This window comes from Macrobrachium rosenbergii, chromosome 30 (assembly GCF_040412425.1).
Source record: "Macrobrachium rosenbergii isolate ZJJX-2024 chromosome 30, ASM4041242v1, whole genome shotgun sequence".
In the NCBI taxonomy this organism is placed as follows: Eukaryota; Metazoa; Arthropoda; class Malacostraca; order Decapoda; family Palaemonidae; genus Macrobrachium; species Macrobrachium rosenbergii.
In genome coordinates, this window is record NC_089770.1 from 1,585,490 (window position 1) to 1,601,571 (window position 16,082).

Here is a 16,082-nt window from a genome sequence, read left to right on the forward strand (position 1 = left end):
TTAATAAGTGTTTCTTTGTAAGTAAATAACATCAGTAAACCTATAGTTGCTTGTCTACAGACTACCTAGAGGATGATACTTTTTAAATAACATTGCATAATTCTCATCTTGTCAGTTTGCAAATACTTTCTTGAGAGTTAAAATGGGACCTTGTTCTCTCCTCAGTATTCAGAAAGAGTTTTGTAAATTTCTGGGTCGTTAAAATTTCATTATCTCAGCACATTAGCTACTGTAAATTTCTGAAAGTTTCAGGTAAATTTTAAAACAAAACATCAAAACTATAATAAATTACATATATTATTTCAAATACCTGTCTTTTTGATTTTAAGTATAACTTCCATTTTGTATCCCAGAAGCCTTTGCTTTTACTTATTAATGATATTTCAGCAATTTACCATTACCTATAAATCTAAAGTAAAATGTAATATTCTTTTCATGAAAACTACTTATAAGAATTTGAGAACGATGTTTATTGAAAGACCAACATCAAGAACTAAAACACTTTTATTATGACATCACCCCCACATTAAAATTATAAATGCCCAAAAAAGAATGGTTTAGAAATGGTATGACATGAGAAAAAATTGATTGGTTGATGTTGATGCTTAAGCCATGAAAGAAAGTTGGTTCCAGGAATCCCTTTGACTTATCCAGCGTATGTGGACCTTGTGCAGCAGTAATAGTTCTTCTGGTAAGAGCTACGGCACCAGTATTTGCAGCCACCGAATCCTTGGCCTGGATGGGACTGGTGGAATGGGAATCCTGGAACGAGGTCTGGGAAGTGAGCTGGGTTGAAAGGACCAGCTCCTACCCCAACCACTCCAGTACCAAGGGCGCCATCGATTCCTCCAAGACCAACACCAGCTCCTCCAAGGTGACCACCTCCTACTCCAACACCTCCAAGGCCTCCAACTCCAACACCTCCAAGTCCTCCAACACCTCCCAAGCCAGCTCCTACTCCAGCGCCTCCATAAGGCCTTCCTGGAAGAGCCGTTGCAAAGGCACAAAAGGCGATTGCCACGAGAAGGGTTGATTGTCCAATCATTCTGGAAAACAGGAAGTTGCTGGAAATTATTATTAAGTTTTCATTTGTCAATTCTTAAGCTTTGTAATTCATTCAGGCTTTTATGTTTATTGATAATGATCAGAGGGAAATTTAGTCTGACAGTGTTCTTACATTTATGAGAATAAATGGTTGCAGTTATTTTTTATAAAAATTAAAATTTGATTCATATTCAATACTGCTTTGACCTAAAGTAGACAAAGCTGAGACTTTTATGTACTATGATTTATTTTAAAGATAACTTTTTTAAAATAAACTTTTCTGTTCTTGTAGTATAGTTAACTTAACTATAAACTTAACTAAATAGAAGGAATCAGTGCAATAACTGTAGAGTATATTTTAGACTTAAGAAGGTGACATTTTGAGTCATCTCTACAATGACTTTGTCTAATGAACTATCAAAGATACTGTAAGAATATAATGCTGTGTCAGTAACAATAATCCCTAATTGTATCTCAAGTAAAATCTCGTGAAAAATAAATGTGTTTCTTGCTGTTACCTGGTAAGTTCTCCTGCCGAGAGCTGAGTGACTAGCAATGCCAGACCAGACATCTTTATACGCAAACGTTGGCTCGCATCAAAACACCTCGAGTTGCCGGATAGCGTATTTCCAGTTCGGGTTTATCCTCTTCATTAATATTTCCTTTATATGTCCTCGTGATTTCTTCACTCTTTCAAGGATTCTGATCCGGTATTATAATGCAGTGTAATGTTTTATATTCGTATTAAGGTCGCAAAGATTACAAATCAGATTTTTTTGGGGTCCTGAAATCGGTAACTGGCATCTCGACCTTTCTTCTTCTTCCCGGTATGGCCGTTACGAAAGCGGGAACTTCTCCGGACTCGATGTTCGATTTCTGGCGGCCATTACGCCGGTCTGAGTTTTTCAGGGTTGCGAAATGAATGATGTCTGCATAATATGGTAACCCCGAGTATAATGTTTAAATGTCAGGTAATGTTGGAATGATTTTTTTTTAGTGGCTGTGATATTTGAGGAAAAAATTAAGCATAATCACGATTTCTCCTTTTGATTTTCATTTTTTTTTGTTAGTGTTTATGAAAATGAAATTATTATACAACTTTAACGGTGCCCTGTAAGCGATATTCTTATATATATAATTATATTATATATATATATATATATATATATATATATATATATATATATATATATATATATATATATATATATATATATATATATATATATATATATATATATATATATATACATATATATATATATATATATATATATATATATATATATATATACATATATTTATATATATTTATATATATTTATATATATATATATATATATATATATATATATATATATATATATATATATATATATCTTTAAGAAAGGGAAATGCTGCTACCATTATTATTTTGACCAATGGACCCTCAAATGTCAGAGAGAAGGACACTTATTTAATATATGCCCCAACAACATCTCATCTATGACATTCATATTTTTTTTTTTCCTTTGAATCACCCATTCAGTTCTTGACCAGACCCAGCATTGCTTATCCTCTCCAAACTTTTCGAGTTTTTCGTTCATTTCCTCCTTCAGATTTCAAGGCTTTCAGTAGAATACATTTCAATCGTATTCGAAATTATTCATTTATCGTGATGTTTAGATGTAACTGTGTGTATGTATATATATATATATATATATATATATATATATATATATATGTATATATATATATATATATATATATATATATATATATATATATATATATATATATAGTATATATATATATATAATGCCTGCTACCAGAACAGTTTTCACCAAATTACGGGGATGAAGTTAGGCTTTCAGTCAAAAATTATTTCCATGCCTTTTATATATATATATATATATATATATATATATATATATATATATATATATATATATATATATATAGTTGAAATATCTTACTGCTATATATCTTTCATATATATATGTTTCACCAAATTCCGGGATGAATTCCGGTTTCACCAAATTCCGGGGATGAAGTTGCTAGGCCCATATGCCTCTTTGATTACTACATGAGTAAGCAGAATAACACTAGCCTGGCACAAGTTTCAGGACGGTACATAACTCCCCTAGAGTCGGGACTTACCGTCTCGACATTTTCCTAACTGAAGTAGCTTTTTATATATAATAAAACAGATATAATGCAACAACATTTTAGAAATTCAGGCCAAGGTTTTTTTGGATTACAGTTGCAATTCAAAATTCTAAATACTACTTTCATAAAATGAATTCAATTCTTGTCAGTGTTCTCTTGTTTCGGACACTTTAAATACAATCCATGCGGTGCACTGTAGGCATTACTTAAGGCTCTTTGCAGTGTGCCTCCCGTAGGCCCCTAGCTGCAACCCCTTTCGTTCCTTTTACTGTACCTCCTTTCATATTCTCTTTCTTCCATCTTACTTTCCTCAACCCTCTCCTAACAATTGATTCATAGTGCAACTGCTTTGAGGTTTTCCTCCTGTTACACCTTTCAAGCCTCCTACTCTCAATTTCCGTTTCAGCGTTGAATGACCTCATAGGTCCCAGTTCTTGGCCTGTGGCCTAAACTCTATATTCAATTCGATTCAGTTTAAATCTAATTATTACCTATTTCTTTTCATCTAATTTGGTTTAGATCAATGATGGACTGAAATTTGGCTTGGTTTGAGGACCATCCAGGAGTTCTGTCTTGTAGATTTAATGTGTTTTGAATGCGCATTGGACACACACACACAAATATGTATATATATATTTATATATATGTATGTATAAACTTCCTCATTTATTTCCCATTCTGGCTTCAAGTCTTTCAGTGAAAAATGTTATATATATATATATATATATATATATATATATATATATATATATATATATATATATATATATATATATACATATATATATATATATATATATATATATATATAATATATATATATATATATATATATATATATATATATATATATATATATATATATATATATATATATGTAGATTTGTCATATTATTCCTCTTCTCAGTATTTATATACTACAGTTTCTGTTATTTCCAAAAATTTCTTAAACTACAGTGTATTCAATATGATACAGCTGTTAAATTTACCAGCGGTAGTATAAGAGAGGGTCCTTATGTAGAGTCTTGAATCCTGAGCCAAGGAAGGTACGTTCGTTCTGCTTACTTATTCAGGGCTTATTGTAAGAGGAAGACCTCGGGCTAAAAGAAGGCAAATTCATAGATGAAGGTACAATCTTTTTCAAATAGATATGGTAGAGTTTTTAAAGGGGTGTATTTTTTTTTTTTTTTTTACGTTACTTTTCTTTCCATTTTTCATGTTTGTACTGGTTCCAGTGATATAGGCTATCTAGGAATAATAATAATAATAATAATAATAATAATAATAATAATAATAATAATAATAATAATAATAATAATAATAATAATAATAATAATAATAATGGGAATAAAAGGCTCAAGAACACTTAATTCTTAATTTATTTTCATTAAAACCTGTAGCAAATAATTTTAATAATTTCTTGAAGGAACAATTTGTTTTTCGGGAAGGCCATTCCAGCGTCTTATCCAGCATAGGTGGACCTTGTGCAGCAGTAGTAGTTGTTCTGGTAAGAGCTGCGGCACCAATATTTGCAGCCACCGAATCCTTGGCCTGGGTGGGATTGGTGGAATGGGAATCCTGGAACAAGGTCTGGGAAGTGGGCTGGGTTGAAGGAGCCTCCTCCAACACCCAAAGCTCCACCTCCGAGGCCACCACCAACTCCTCCAAGACCAACACCAGCTCCTCCAAGGTGACCACCTCCTACTCCAACACCTCCAAGTCCTCCAACACCTCCAACTCCTCCAAGACCTCCAAGTCCTCCAACTCCGACGCCTCCTAGACCTCCAACACCTCCCAAGCCAGCTCCTACTCCAGCGCCTCCATAAGGCTTTCCTGGAAGAGCCGTTGCAAGGGCACAAATGGCGACTGCCACGAGAAGAGTTGATTGTCCAATCATTCTGGAAAAGATAGAGCGATTTTATACTCTACTGTACATCATAAATGTTATAGATTTGTTCAAGATGTGTTGACAAGTGTTTGAGGTATTTGTAATCGTTAGAACATGGGCAAATTTAAGTATCTGATTTGGTCGAGGCTGCATTTAATAGGATTACTACTTAAGAGTTCAGAAAAGATGTTTTAGTGCAGAGATATTATCCTTATTATGCCCATGTGCCTATAATTTCTACTTTGAAAGACTAAATCAAGCATACACAATCTTCAAGCAATTCATTACTAATTTGCAATATTTGTATCATGAAAAATAGTAAGTCAAGGTACAAATCTTACTCAAGTTTTTAAATTTTAACTTTTTAAAACACTTTTGTTTATCTCACCTGCTGGAAGTCCTAAGCACCAGATGAGGCTGAGGCGTCTGTAGGTCTAAGTCTGGTGTCCAGAGAGCAGACGACGCCTCTTTATATACAAACGTTGGTCTCCAGCAAACGTCTTAGTGGATGGCGCCTGGTTTCCCCCAAGGTGCCATTCTTCCGGGGAAAATGATTTAACCTTCGTCAGGTAACAAAGGATTGAAGGATGATGACTCTCAAATCTTGACTTCATTTCTTTGGTGTATAATATGCACGTAGTGCATGACTGAAAAAGGTAATCGGGAGGAGTAAAAAATCAATGTTGACGAGAGAAAAATGGCTAACCAGAAACTCAAGGGCTTTCTTCTTCTTCTTGAGGCGAGCGTTACGACACGAGGGAACTCCATTTCCAGGATTTCTCTCCTGGAATAACGAGATTGCGGAGGTTTCTGCTTAATTTTTGGGGTTAAGGAATATAGGAAAAAAACCATGATGGCTTTTTGATGATGGTATCAGGAGAGTTTAATATGAGTGTTGTATTTAATTTTTTAGGCACAGTCACCAGTCTCTTGAGAACAAACGTCAGGACGTCATCGACAATGATATAGTGTTCAGATATAATATATATATATATATATATATATATATATATATATATATATATATATATATATATATATATACATATATATAAATATATATATATATATATATATATATATATATATATATATATATATATATATAAAGTGTGTGTGTGTTTGAATTAAAGCTGTTCCATGAATAACCGTAAAGACATTCACAGTTTCTTTCATTTCTATTCATTGACGTTTTAATGTAAATATATTCGTCTAAAACTCATTGAAGCGTAGTCAATTGAACCTCATATCAATTAAGGTACCCAGTTCCACCTGACTTCTTGTCTTGGTCAGAGTGTACACAAAAAAAGTTATTACAGGTTCAAGTCTTATTATCTGGACCTGTGGAGGGAAAATGAGATGAACTGATCCAGAATGCAATTTCTACACATCTTATGACCCAGATCAGTGAACTGCATTTACAGAGATTTCATCTCCTGTCATTTTCTCTGTTCATTGACTAGGTCATAACCTACCCTTTGCTTTAATGGTTACCATTTTTTGGTATATTGTCTTTGCTAGTTTAAGTCTCAATCTAATGGTGTATTTTTAACGTTATATAGCGGTTCCCAAAGGCAGACGGGTACGATACTTAAAAAGTCTGCGAAAACTTGGCCCACTCAGGAAGGAATCAGTTCTGACTATGCGTAGTCATTTTCAGGTGTCCAACAGAGAGTCTCTATAGAGTGTTGGAAGCTGCCATCCTTGATTCTGTGGTAAATCAGGCTTGTTGGAAGGGTTGTGACAACTACAGGGTTTTATGGATTTGCAGTCCCTGGCTTAACCTGCAAGTTTATAAAAGTCACTGGCCATCTGTTTCTATCAACTGTTATACATACTGCATGTTTTATATATATGTATATATATATATATATATACATATATACATATATATATATATATATATATATATATATATATATATATATATATATATATATATATATATATATATACATTCCTTTTTAAGAGAGGGTGGTATATTTCCTAATGACATCTGGCTCTTCGGAGGCGTCACCCATCTAAGTATTAATAAGGCTCAAAGTTGCTTATCCTCTTATTTCCTCGAGTTTTTTATCCGTTTCTTGTATTAGATTTCAAGGCTTTCAGTGGGAAGTTTACGAACAATATATATATATATATATATATATATATATATATATATATATATATATATATATATATATATATATATATACATAATTGTGTGTGTGTGTGAGTGTGTGTATGTGTGTGTGTTTTCATGTTTTCATCCTATGCTTAGACAGTGGCACGGGGTGGTGGGTCGGTCCTATCCTTTAGTTTTCGGTAATCTAAATATAATTGCGGTTTATTCCCTTTTATCTATTTTGTGTACATCAACGATGGACAGACGCTCGATTTAAATTTACTTGGCTTTGATAACATCTGGGAATTCTTAGATGTGGAACTCATGTGTTTTGGCTGCACATATTACACACACACACACACACACATAATATATATACAAGATTCATATTATTCTGCACTTGGTGTCAAGCTAAATGTATATTTTTCAATACTGTTCCTCTTCTAAGTAATTCAACGCTACAGACAGTTTCAATCATTTCAAAAAAAAAAAAAGTCTTAAACTCATGTATTTTGAATGATATATTTATTACTTTCACCAGCGGTAGTATAAGAGAGAGTCAGGACGGCAAATCCCAAGAAATATTATTCATTCTGCATAAATATTTGGAGCTTAGTGAGGCCAACCTCGGGCTAGATAACGGCAAATTGATACATGGAGTTCGTTACCTGTACCCCATTTCTGATAGGATCTTTCCTAGACAGTGACCCCCCAAAAGGGTTTTCGGGGGTGGTTATCTAGGACTAATATTTTGGGGGTCATTATCTAGGACTAATACTTGGGGGTCATTATCTAGGACTAATATTTCTTGGGGGTCATTATCTAGGACTAATATTTCTTGGGGGTCATTATCTAGGACTAATATTTCTTGGGGGTCATTATCTAGGACTAATATTTCTTGGGGGTCATTATCTAGGACTAATATTTCTTGGGGTCATTATCTAGGACTAATATTTCTTGGGGTCATTATCTAGGACTAATATTTTTGGGTCATTATCTAGACTAATATTTAATGGGGTCATTATCTTTATGATATTTACAGCCTCTTGTTCATGTTTTTACTGTCATCCCCAACGGTCTTGTACTTAACACACCACAAAGGTGGGTATATACCAGGTTAAAACATGGACCCTTCGGGGTCACTATCTAGGAAAGATCCCTTTGATGCACACTGGGATATTGAGGTGGGGTTTAATAGGAATTATTCCAGTTTTTTATTTATCTATTCATTTATTATATAAAATTTTTTTTTTTTGCTTTCTGTCCTTTTTTTTCAAACCTGGACTCGTGTCAGTGATATATGCTTTCTAATAATAATAATAATAATAATAATAATAATAATAATAATAATTATAATAATAATAATAATAATAATAATAATAATAATGGAAGTAAAAGTCTCAAGAACAATTAGACTTTAATTTATTTTCATTAAAGACTGTAACAAATAAGTCATGATTTCTTGAAGGGAGTAACTTTTTTCTGGAGGGCCATTCCAGCGTCTTATCCAGCATAGGTGGACCTTGTGCAGCAGTAGTAGTTGTTCTGGTAAGAGCTGCGGCACCAGTATTTGCAGCCACCGAATCCTTGGCCTGGGTGGGATTGGTGGAATGGGAATCCTGGAACGAGGTCTGGGAAGTGGGCTGGGTTAAAGGAGCCTCCTCCAACACCCAAAGCTCCACCTCCAAGGCCACCACCCAAAGCTCCACCTCCAAGGCCACCACTAAGTCCACCAAGGTGTCCACCTCCTACTCCAACACCTCCAAGACCTCCAAGTCCTCCAACACCTCCAAGTCCTCCAACTCCAACGCCTCCAAGACCTCCAACACCTCCCAAGCCACCTCCTACTCCAGCGCCTCCATAAGGCCTTCCTGGAAGAGCCGTTGCAAGGGCACAAATGGCGACTGCCACGAGAAGAGTTGATTGTCCAATCATTCTGGAAAAGAGAAAGTTTATTTTTTTACTCCATTACACATCACGATGTTACAAATTTGTTCAAGATGTGTTGACAAGAGTTTGAGGTATTTGTAATCGTTAGAACAAGGGCAAATTTACGTATCTTTGATTTGGTCTAGGCTACATTTAATAGGGTTACTAAAAAAAGAGTTCAGAAAAGATATTTCAGGACAGAGTCGTAGTCCTTGTTAGGCCTATGGACCAAAAATTTCTACTTTGAAAGACTAAAATAATCAAGCATATACAATCTTCAAGCAATTCATATTCGTTTGCCAAAATTTAATGTGTATCACGAAAAATAGTAAGTAAAAGGAACTATCTTATTCAAGTTTTAAAACTTGAAACCTTTTAAAAGTTTTGTTTATCTCACCTGTTGAAAGTCCTGAACACCAGATAAGGCTGAGGCGTCTGTAGGTCTAGGTCTGATGGCCAGAGAGCAGACGACGCCTCTTTATATTCAAACGTTGGTCTCCAGCAAACGTCTGAGTGGCTGGCGCCCGGTTTCCCGCAAGATGCCATTTTTCCTGGAAAAATGATTTCACCTTCGTCAGGTAACAAAAGATTGAAGGATGATGACTCTCAAATCTGTACTTCATTTCTTCGGTGTATAGTTTATGAGAAAAGCATTATTAATAACTAATATAGACGAGTAAAAACTCAATGTTGACGAGGGAATAAATGGCTAACTAGAAACTCAAGGGCTTTCGCCTTCTTGGACCAAGCGTTACGACACAAGGGACCTCACTTCCAGGATTTCCCTCCTGAAATAACGTGTTTGCGGAGTATTTATGCGTAATATTTTTTCTCAGGCATTATAGGAAAACTATGATGGTTTTTTAAGTCACTCTAGAGTATTGAATAGTTATGTTATTTTTCTTATTTTTCTTATTGGTGCTGCACTAGTTTCTCACAGGAGAAAATATACATCAAAAAAGCATCAAAGTTACGATAGTGTTCATTTATAGATAGATTTCTAGATATATATACATTTGTGTGTACATATGTATGTGTATATATATACATAAGAATGTGTATGTGTTTTGAATAAAAAATGTTTCACAAACAGTGAATTAGGGATTGATATTTTCCATAATTTCCCTTCCCACACTTTTAAATGACAATTGCAATATTAGAAACCTCACTGAGGTGAAATCCATTTAACCTTCAATGAACCCAGACTTCTTGTTCACCAGTATTTCCTGGCTTGATTAGTAACTGTACATTACAGAGTTTTCATGGATTAAAGATTTACTAATCTGAACTGTGAAGGGAAAGTCAGGTGAACTTATTTAGATTATAATTTTTACTTATGGGACCAGGCAGTCAGTGAACTGCGCGTCAAGATGCGTCTTCCACTCTCATTCTCTCTGTTCATTGACTAAAGCGTTACCTATTCTCTGGTATATTGTCCTCTGATAGTTTCAGTCTTTCAGATTTTGAAGTTTTCGAGGCACAGAGGCACAACTTTTGAAATAAATTGTCTGTGAAAACCTGGCCCACTGTGGAAGATGTCTGTCCACAGTAAGAGTTGTCATATTTCTGGTCTCCAATTGAAAGCTCTGTACCATACTGGAAGTTGTCATTCTTGTTTCCATGTCAAATGACAGTAGTTTGAAGACTTGTACCAATTTTCATGGATCTTATGGGTTTTCTGGATTGGCAGTTATTCCAGCTATCATAATGGTGCCATTCCTACTACCATGATTCTCCGTAGGTGGCTAATGTTGTCAGTGTACCTCACGTATTGCACTGTATGCATTACTAAAGGCTGTTTGCAGAATCCCTCCAGCTCCTTGCTGCACCCACTTTTTAGCCTTTTCCTTTGCCTCCATTCCTGCTATCCATTCCTGCTATCCATTCTTGCTATCCATTCTTGGTATCCAACTTCTTCTCACTGTCTAAAGCAGTGAATGGCTAAAACGGCCCCCTCGCTTGGCTTTATAGCCGAATTTCAATAAATCGTATGAAATCAGGTCACTGTCATTGATGACATCTTGGTCAGAGCAGTTGAAGATGCTAATATCAACTTAGTCATAGGTGACACAAGGAAGTCATAGGTGACACAAGAAAGTCATAGGTGACACAAGGAAGTCATAGGTGACACAAGGAAGTCATAGGTGACACAAGGAAGTCACAGGTGACACAAGAAAGTCACAGGTGACACAAGAAAGTCATAGATGACACAAAAAAGTCATAGGTGACAAGAAAATCACAGGTGACACAAGACAGTTTTTGGTGACACAAGAATAACTCCTCTGGCACTGAAGATTTTTAATGACTTTGTTTACTCCGTTATGGTTGTGCTAGAATCACTTTGACAAATCCAGGCCTTCGTGATGTAGTCACTGATATACCCTAACTTGTTAGATCTCAAATGACATCACCAGCATCTAACAGCTGGAAAGGGGAAGAAGGTTTGGCATTAAAACCCAGATACCCATATGGCAGCACAGTCTAATTCAGTATATCATGTGTGGGTTTATTCTACATTCTTATATAAGATCTTTGCCCACTGAACAAGATGCGTTATTGTTTCAGTTTAGTTTTGAATTATAATTAACCCTCATGCCCTATCACTGTGCTTCAAGACAACTGGCATGACCATGGAGGAATCAAAACAACATTTACATTGACTTGGTCTGCTTATCATACTTTACTGTCCCCAAGAATAATCTGAAAGTAAGATAGATTGTCCACTAGAATTTCTGAGGTTTCTTTTATCATACAAGAGAATATTTCAGAATTCATAAGACTGTATCTAGCCTCAGAATATCGTTATTTGTTATTTATAATAATTTCTGCTCCTTCTTATCTCTTTTTTCTCCTATTTAGGATATTTTTTACATATATTCTAGGTTAGCTTGTTTATCAAGTCGATAACTACCCTAATACACAATTCTCTTTGTATTTTAGTAATTTACTCACATTGTTAGCTATTCATTTACTAATTTGTCAATTATTTTTTCCTTTTTAATAGGTGACTTTCTTTTCTGTTTTTCCCATGCCCTTCCGTTATTTTTTCAAATGAACACCATAATATTCTTTGGAAGCTTAAATTTCAAGTCAATGGCCCCTTTGGTGGGCTTGTTCTAAATGAATAGGGCTCATCTTCTGAATAATAATAATAATAATAAGGTAGAATTTTATTGTCTGTACCTGGTAGGACAATTATTCGTTATGCTTGTGCATGTAACTTAGAACCTTCGCTGATATTTTCAAATTTCAAAGCAAAAGGTCGATAGAAATAGCAATAACTTTAGAGACTGCTTTTGAAGGCAAGAGCCCGTGCTAACAGAGAGAGCTTGCTTAATCTAACAACACATAGAAATGACTTTGAGAAACTACAGTTTTTTCAAAAGGAAGGAAATTTATATTTTGTTGCAAGGAAATCATTCTACCATGCTTTGAATGCACTTGAATTGGGACCAGTAACACCTTTCACTTCCTCATAATGAATATCTGATTTTTGATTCAGTGTTTAATGTCCTTCATGTTTCTTATGTTTTTTTAATCATTATAATGGGTTTTCTGAAACAGATTAATGGAAACACTACTATAAGGAAAACATTTAGGTAAAATTATGAAAACGAGAGATATAGGAACAATAAATTTATTTTATTTCCATTAGAAAAAAAGTAACGGGGAATTTATTCCAAGATTTTTCATCTCTGATAGTTTAGATCATTTATGTCTAATCTTATATCTAAGCTTATCACATCTGCTGACATTCCAGCGTCTTATCCAGCATAGGTGGACCTTGTGCAGCAGTAGTAGTTGTTCTGGTAAGAACTGCGGCACCAGTATTTGCAGCCACCGAATCCTTGGCCTGGGTGGGATTGGTGGAATGGGAATCCTGGAACGAGGTCTGGGAAGTGGGCTGGGTTGAAGGAGCCTCCTCCAACACCCAAAGCTCCACCTCCAAGGCCACCACCCAAAGCTCCACCTCCAAGACCACCACTAAGTCCACCAAGGTGTCCACCTCCTACTCCAACACCTCCAAGTCCTCCAACACCTCCAAGTCCTCCCACACCTCCAAGTCCTCCAAGACCTCCAACACCTCCCAAGCCACCTCCTACTCCAGCGCCTCCATAAGGCCTTCCTGGAAGGGCCGTTGCAAGGGCACAAATGGCGACTGCCACGAGAAGAGTTGATTGTCCAATCATTCTGGAAAAGAGAGAGCGTTTTTTTTTACTTCATTGCACATCATGATGTTATAGATTTGTTCAAAATGTGTTGACAAAAGTTTGGGGTATTTGTAATCGTTAGAACAAGGACGAATTAAGGTATCTTTGATATGTCCTAGACTGAGTTCAGAAAAGTTATCTCAGTGCAGAGTCCTAGTGCTTGTTAGGCCTATAGGCCTAAAATTTCTACTTTGAAAGACTAAAATAATCAAGCATATACAAACTTCAAGCAATTCAATACTCGTTTGTCGTATGTGCATCATGAAAAATAGTAAGTAAAGGAAGTATCTTCATCAAGTTTTAGAACTTTAAACCTTTTGAAATAGTTTTGTTTATCTCACCTGCTGGAAGTCCTGAACACTAGATGAGGTTGAGGAGTCTGTAGGTCTAGGTCTGATGTCCAGAGAGCAGACGACGCCTCTTTATATACAAACGTTGGTCTCCAGCAAACGTCTGAGCGGCTGGCGCCTGGTTTCCCGCAAGTTGCCATTTTTCCAGGAAAAATGATTTCACCTTCGTCAGGTAACAAATGATTGAAGGATGATGACTCTCAAATCTGTACTTCATTTCTTCGGTTTATAGTTTATGAGAAAAGCATTAATAATAACTAATATAGACGAGTAAAAACTCAATGTTGATGAGGGAATAAATGGCTAACCAGAAACTCAAGGGCTTTCGCCTTCTTGGACCAAGCGTTACGACACAAGGGACCTCACTTCCAGGATTTCCCTCCTGAAATAACGAGTTTGCGGAGGTTTTTTGCGTAATATTTTTTCTCAGGCATTATAGGAAAACTATGATGGTTTTTTAAGTCACTCTAGAGTATTGAATAGTTATGTTATTTTTCTTATTTTTCTTATTGGTGCAGCACTAGTTTCTCACAGGAGAAAATATACATCAAAAAAGCATCAAAGTTACGATAGTGTTCATTTATAGATAGATTTCTAGATATATATACATTTGTGTGTACATATGTATGTGTATATATACATAAGAATGTGTATGTGTGTTTTGAATAAAAAATGTTTCACAAACAGTGAATTAGGATTGATATTTTTCATAATTTCCCTTCTTACACTTTAAATGACAATTGCAATATTTGAAACCCCACTGAGGTGAAATTCATTTAACCTTCAATGAACTCAGACTTCTTGTTCGCCAGTATTTCCTGTTTTGATTAGTAACTGTATATAACAGAGTTTTCATGGATTAAAGATTTACTAATCTGAACTGTGAAGGGAAAGTCAGGTGAACTTATTTAGATTATAATTTTTACTTATGGGACTCAGGCAGTCAGTGAACTGCGTGTCAAGATGCGTCTTCCACTCTCATTCTCTCTGTTCATTGACTAAAGCGTTACCCATTCTCTGGTATATTGTCCTCTGATAGTTTCAGTCTTTCAGATTTTGTAGCTTTTGGGACACAGAGTTATAGCTTATGAAATAAAATGTCTGTGGAAAACCTAGCCCACTGTGGAAGGTACCAGTCTACAGTAAGAGTTTTCATATTTCAGGTCTCCAGTTGAAAGCTCTGTAACATACAGGAAGCTGTCACTCTTGTTTCCATGTCAAATCACACTAGTTTGAAGGCTTGTACCGATTTCCATGGATCTTATGGGTTTCAAGGATTTGCAGTTTCCAGCTATCATAATGGTACCATTCCCTGCTACCATGGTTCTCCGTAGGTGGCTAATGTTGTCAGTGCCTCGCGTATTGCACTGTATGCATTACTAAAGGCTGTTTGCAGCGTCCCTCCAGTCCTTGCTGCACCCACTTTTTTATCATCTTCCTTTACATTCATTCCTGCTATCAGTTCTTGCTATTCTTGCTATTCATTCTTGCTATCCAACTCCTTTTCATTTTCTAAAGCCCTGAATGGCTAAAATGGCCCCTCGCTTGGCTTTATAGCCGAATTTTAAATCATTGAAATCAGGTCATGTCATTGATGACACCAGAGCAGTTGAAGATGCTAATTAATCATAGGTGACAAGGAAGTCATAGGTGACACAAGGAAGATGACATCACAAGAAAGTCACCAGGTGATAGGTGACACAAGAAAGTCATGACACAAAAAGTCATAGGTGACAAGAAAATCACAGGTGACACAAGACAGTTATGACACAAGAATAACTCCTCTGGCTTTGAAGATTTTTAATGACTTTGTTTACTCCGTTATGGTTGTGCTAGAATCACTTTGACAAATCCAGGCCTTCATCTGATGATGTTGTCACTGATATACCCTAACTTGTTAGATCTCAAATGACATCACCAGCATCTAACAGCTGGAAAGGGGAAGAAGGTTTGGCATTAAAACCCAGATACCCATATGGCAGCACAGTCTAATTCAGTTTTATGATGTGGTTTATTTATTCTTATATAAGATTTTTGCCCTCTGAACAAGATGAGTTATTGTTTCAGTTTTAGTTTTAAATTGTTATTAACCCTCATGCCCTATCACTGTGCTTCAAGACAACTGGCTGACCATGGAGGAATCAAAACAACATTTAAATTGACTTGTCTGTTATTGCTTTACTGTCCCTAAGAATAATCTGAAAGTAAGATGATTGTCCATTAGAATTTCTAGGTTTCTTTTATCATACAGAAGAATATTTCAGAATTCATAAGACTGTATCTAACCTCAGAATATCGTTATTTTGTTATTTATAATAATTTCTGCTCTTTCTTATCTCTTTTTCTCCTATTTACGATATTTTTACATTTACTTTAGCTTGTTTATCAAGTCGATAACACCTAAT

At 35.4% G+C, this 16,082-nt stretch overlaps 4 protein-coding genes across 4 annotated transcripts; all 4 read right to left on the bottom strand.

Moving 5' to 3' along the window:
* Positions 1 to 486: 486 nt before the first annotated feature.
* On the bottom strand, positions 487 to 1,669 carry LOC136854911 (lamprin 0.9-like). Its single transcript, XM_067131441.1, has 2 exons — positions 1,563 to 1,669; positions 487 to 1,046 (listed from the first exon to the last, which is right to left on the bottom strand). The coding sequence occupies exons 1-2, from the start codon at positions 1,613 to 1,615 to the stop codon at positions 647 to 649; spliced, it is 453 nt and encodes a 150-aa protein (XP_066987542.1). The 5' UTR covers positions 1,616 to 1,669; the 3' UTR covers positions 487 to 646.
* Positions 1,670 to 4,654: 2,985 nt separating this feature from the next.
* Positions 4,655 to 5,089, bottom strand: LOC136854715 (holotricin-3-like). Its single transcript, XM_067131301.1, has one exon. It carries the CDS (start codon positions 5,087 to 5,089, stop codon positions 4,655 to 4,657), a length of 435 nt encoding a protein of 144 aa, XP_066987402.1.
* Positions 5,090 to 8,592: 3,503 nt separating this feature from the next.
* LOC136854912 (holotricin-3-like) lies at positions 8,593 to 9,647 on the bottom strand. Its single transcript, XM_067131442.1, has 2 exons — positions 9,514 to 9,647; positions 8,593 to 9,123 (listed from the first exon to the last, which is right to left on the bottom strand). The coding sequence occupies exon 2, from the start codon at positions 9,120 to 9,122 to the stop codon at positions 8,691 to 8,693; it is 432 nt and encodes a 143-aa protein (XP_066987543.1). The 5' UTR covers position 9,123; positions 9,514 to 9,647; the 3' UTR covers positions 8,593 to 8,690.
* Positions 9,648 to 12,737: 3,090 nt separating this feature from the next.
* On the bottom strand, positions 12,738 to 13,839 carry LOC136854910 (protein spalt-accessory-like). Its single transcript, XM_067131440.1, has 2 exons — positions 13,669 to 13,839; positions 12,738 to 13,307 (listed from the first exon to the last, which is right to left on the bottom strand). The coding sequence occupies exons 1-2, from the start codon at positions 13,815 to 13,817 to the stop codon at positions 12,881 to 12,883; spliced, it is 576 nt and encodes a 191-aa protein (XP_066987541.1). The 5' UTR covers positions 13,818 to 13,839; the 3' UTR covers positions 12,738 to 12,880.
* Positions 13,840 to 16,082: the final 2,243 nt, after the last annotated feature.

What these genes read in the sequence shown, in the direction of transcription:
- LOC136854911 (XM_067131441.1), bottom strand. Translation starts at nt 1,615, where the DNA reads ATGTCTGGTCTGGCATTGCTAGTCACTCAGCTCTCGGCAGGAGAACTT. An exon ending in TCGGCAGGAGAACTTACCAG is followed by an intron (nt 1,047 to 1,562) that starts GTAACAGCAAGA and finishes CCTGTTTTCCAG; the next exon opens with AATGATTGGACAATCAACCC.
- LOC136854715 (XM_067131301.1), bottom strand. Translation starts at nt 5,089, where the DNA reads ATGATTGGACAATCAACTCTTCTCGTGGCAGTCGCCATTTGTGCCCTT.
- LOC136854912 (XM_067131442.1), bottom strand. Translation starts at nt 9,122, where the DNA reads ATGATTGGACAATCAACTCTTCTCGTGGCAGTCGCCATTTGTGCCCTT.
- LOC136854910 (XM_067131440.1), bottom strand. Translation starts at nt 13,817, where the DNA reads ATGGCAACTTGCGGGAAACCAGGCGCCAGCCGCTCAGACGTTTGCTGG. An exon ending in GTGTTCAGGACTTCCAGCAG is followed by an intron (nt 13,308 to 13,668) that starts GTGAGATAAACA and finishes TCTCTTTTCCAG; the next exon opens with AATGATTGGACAATCAACTC.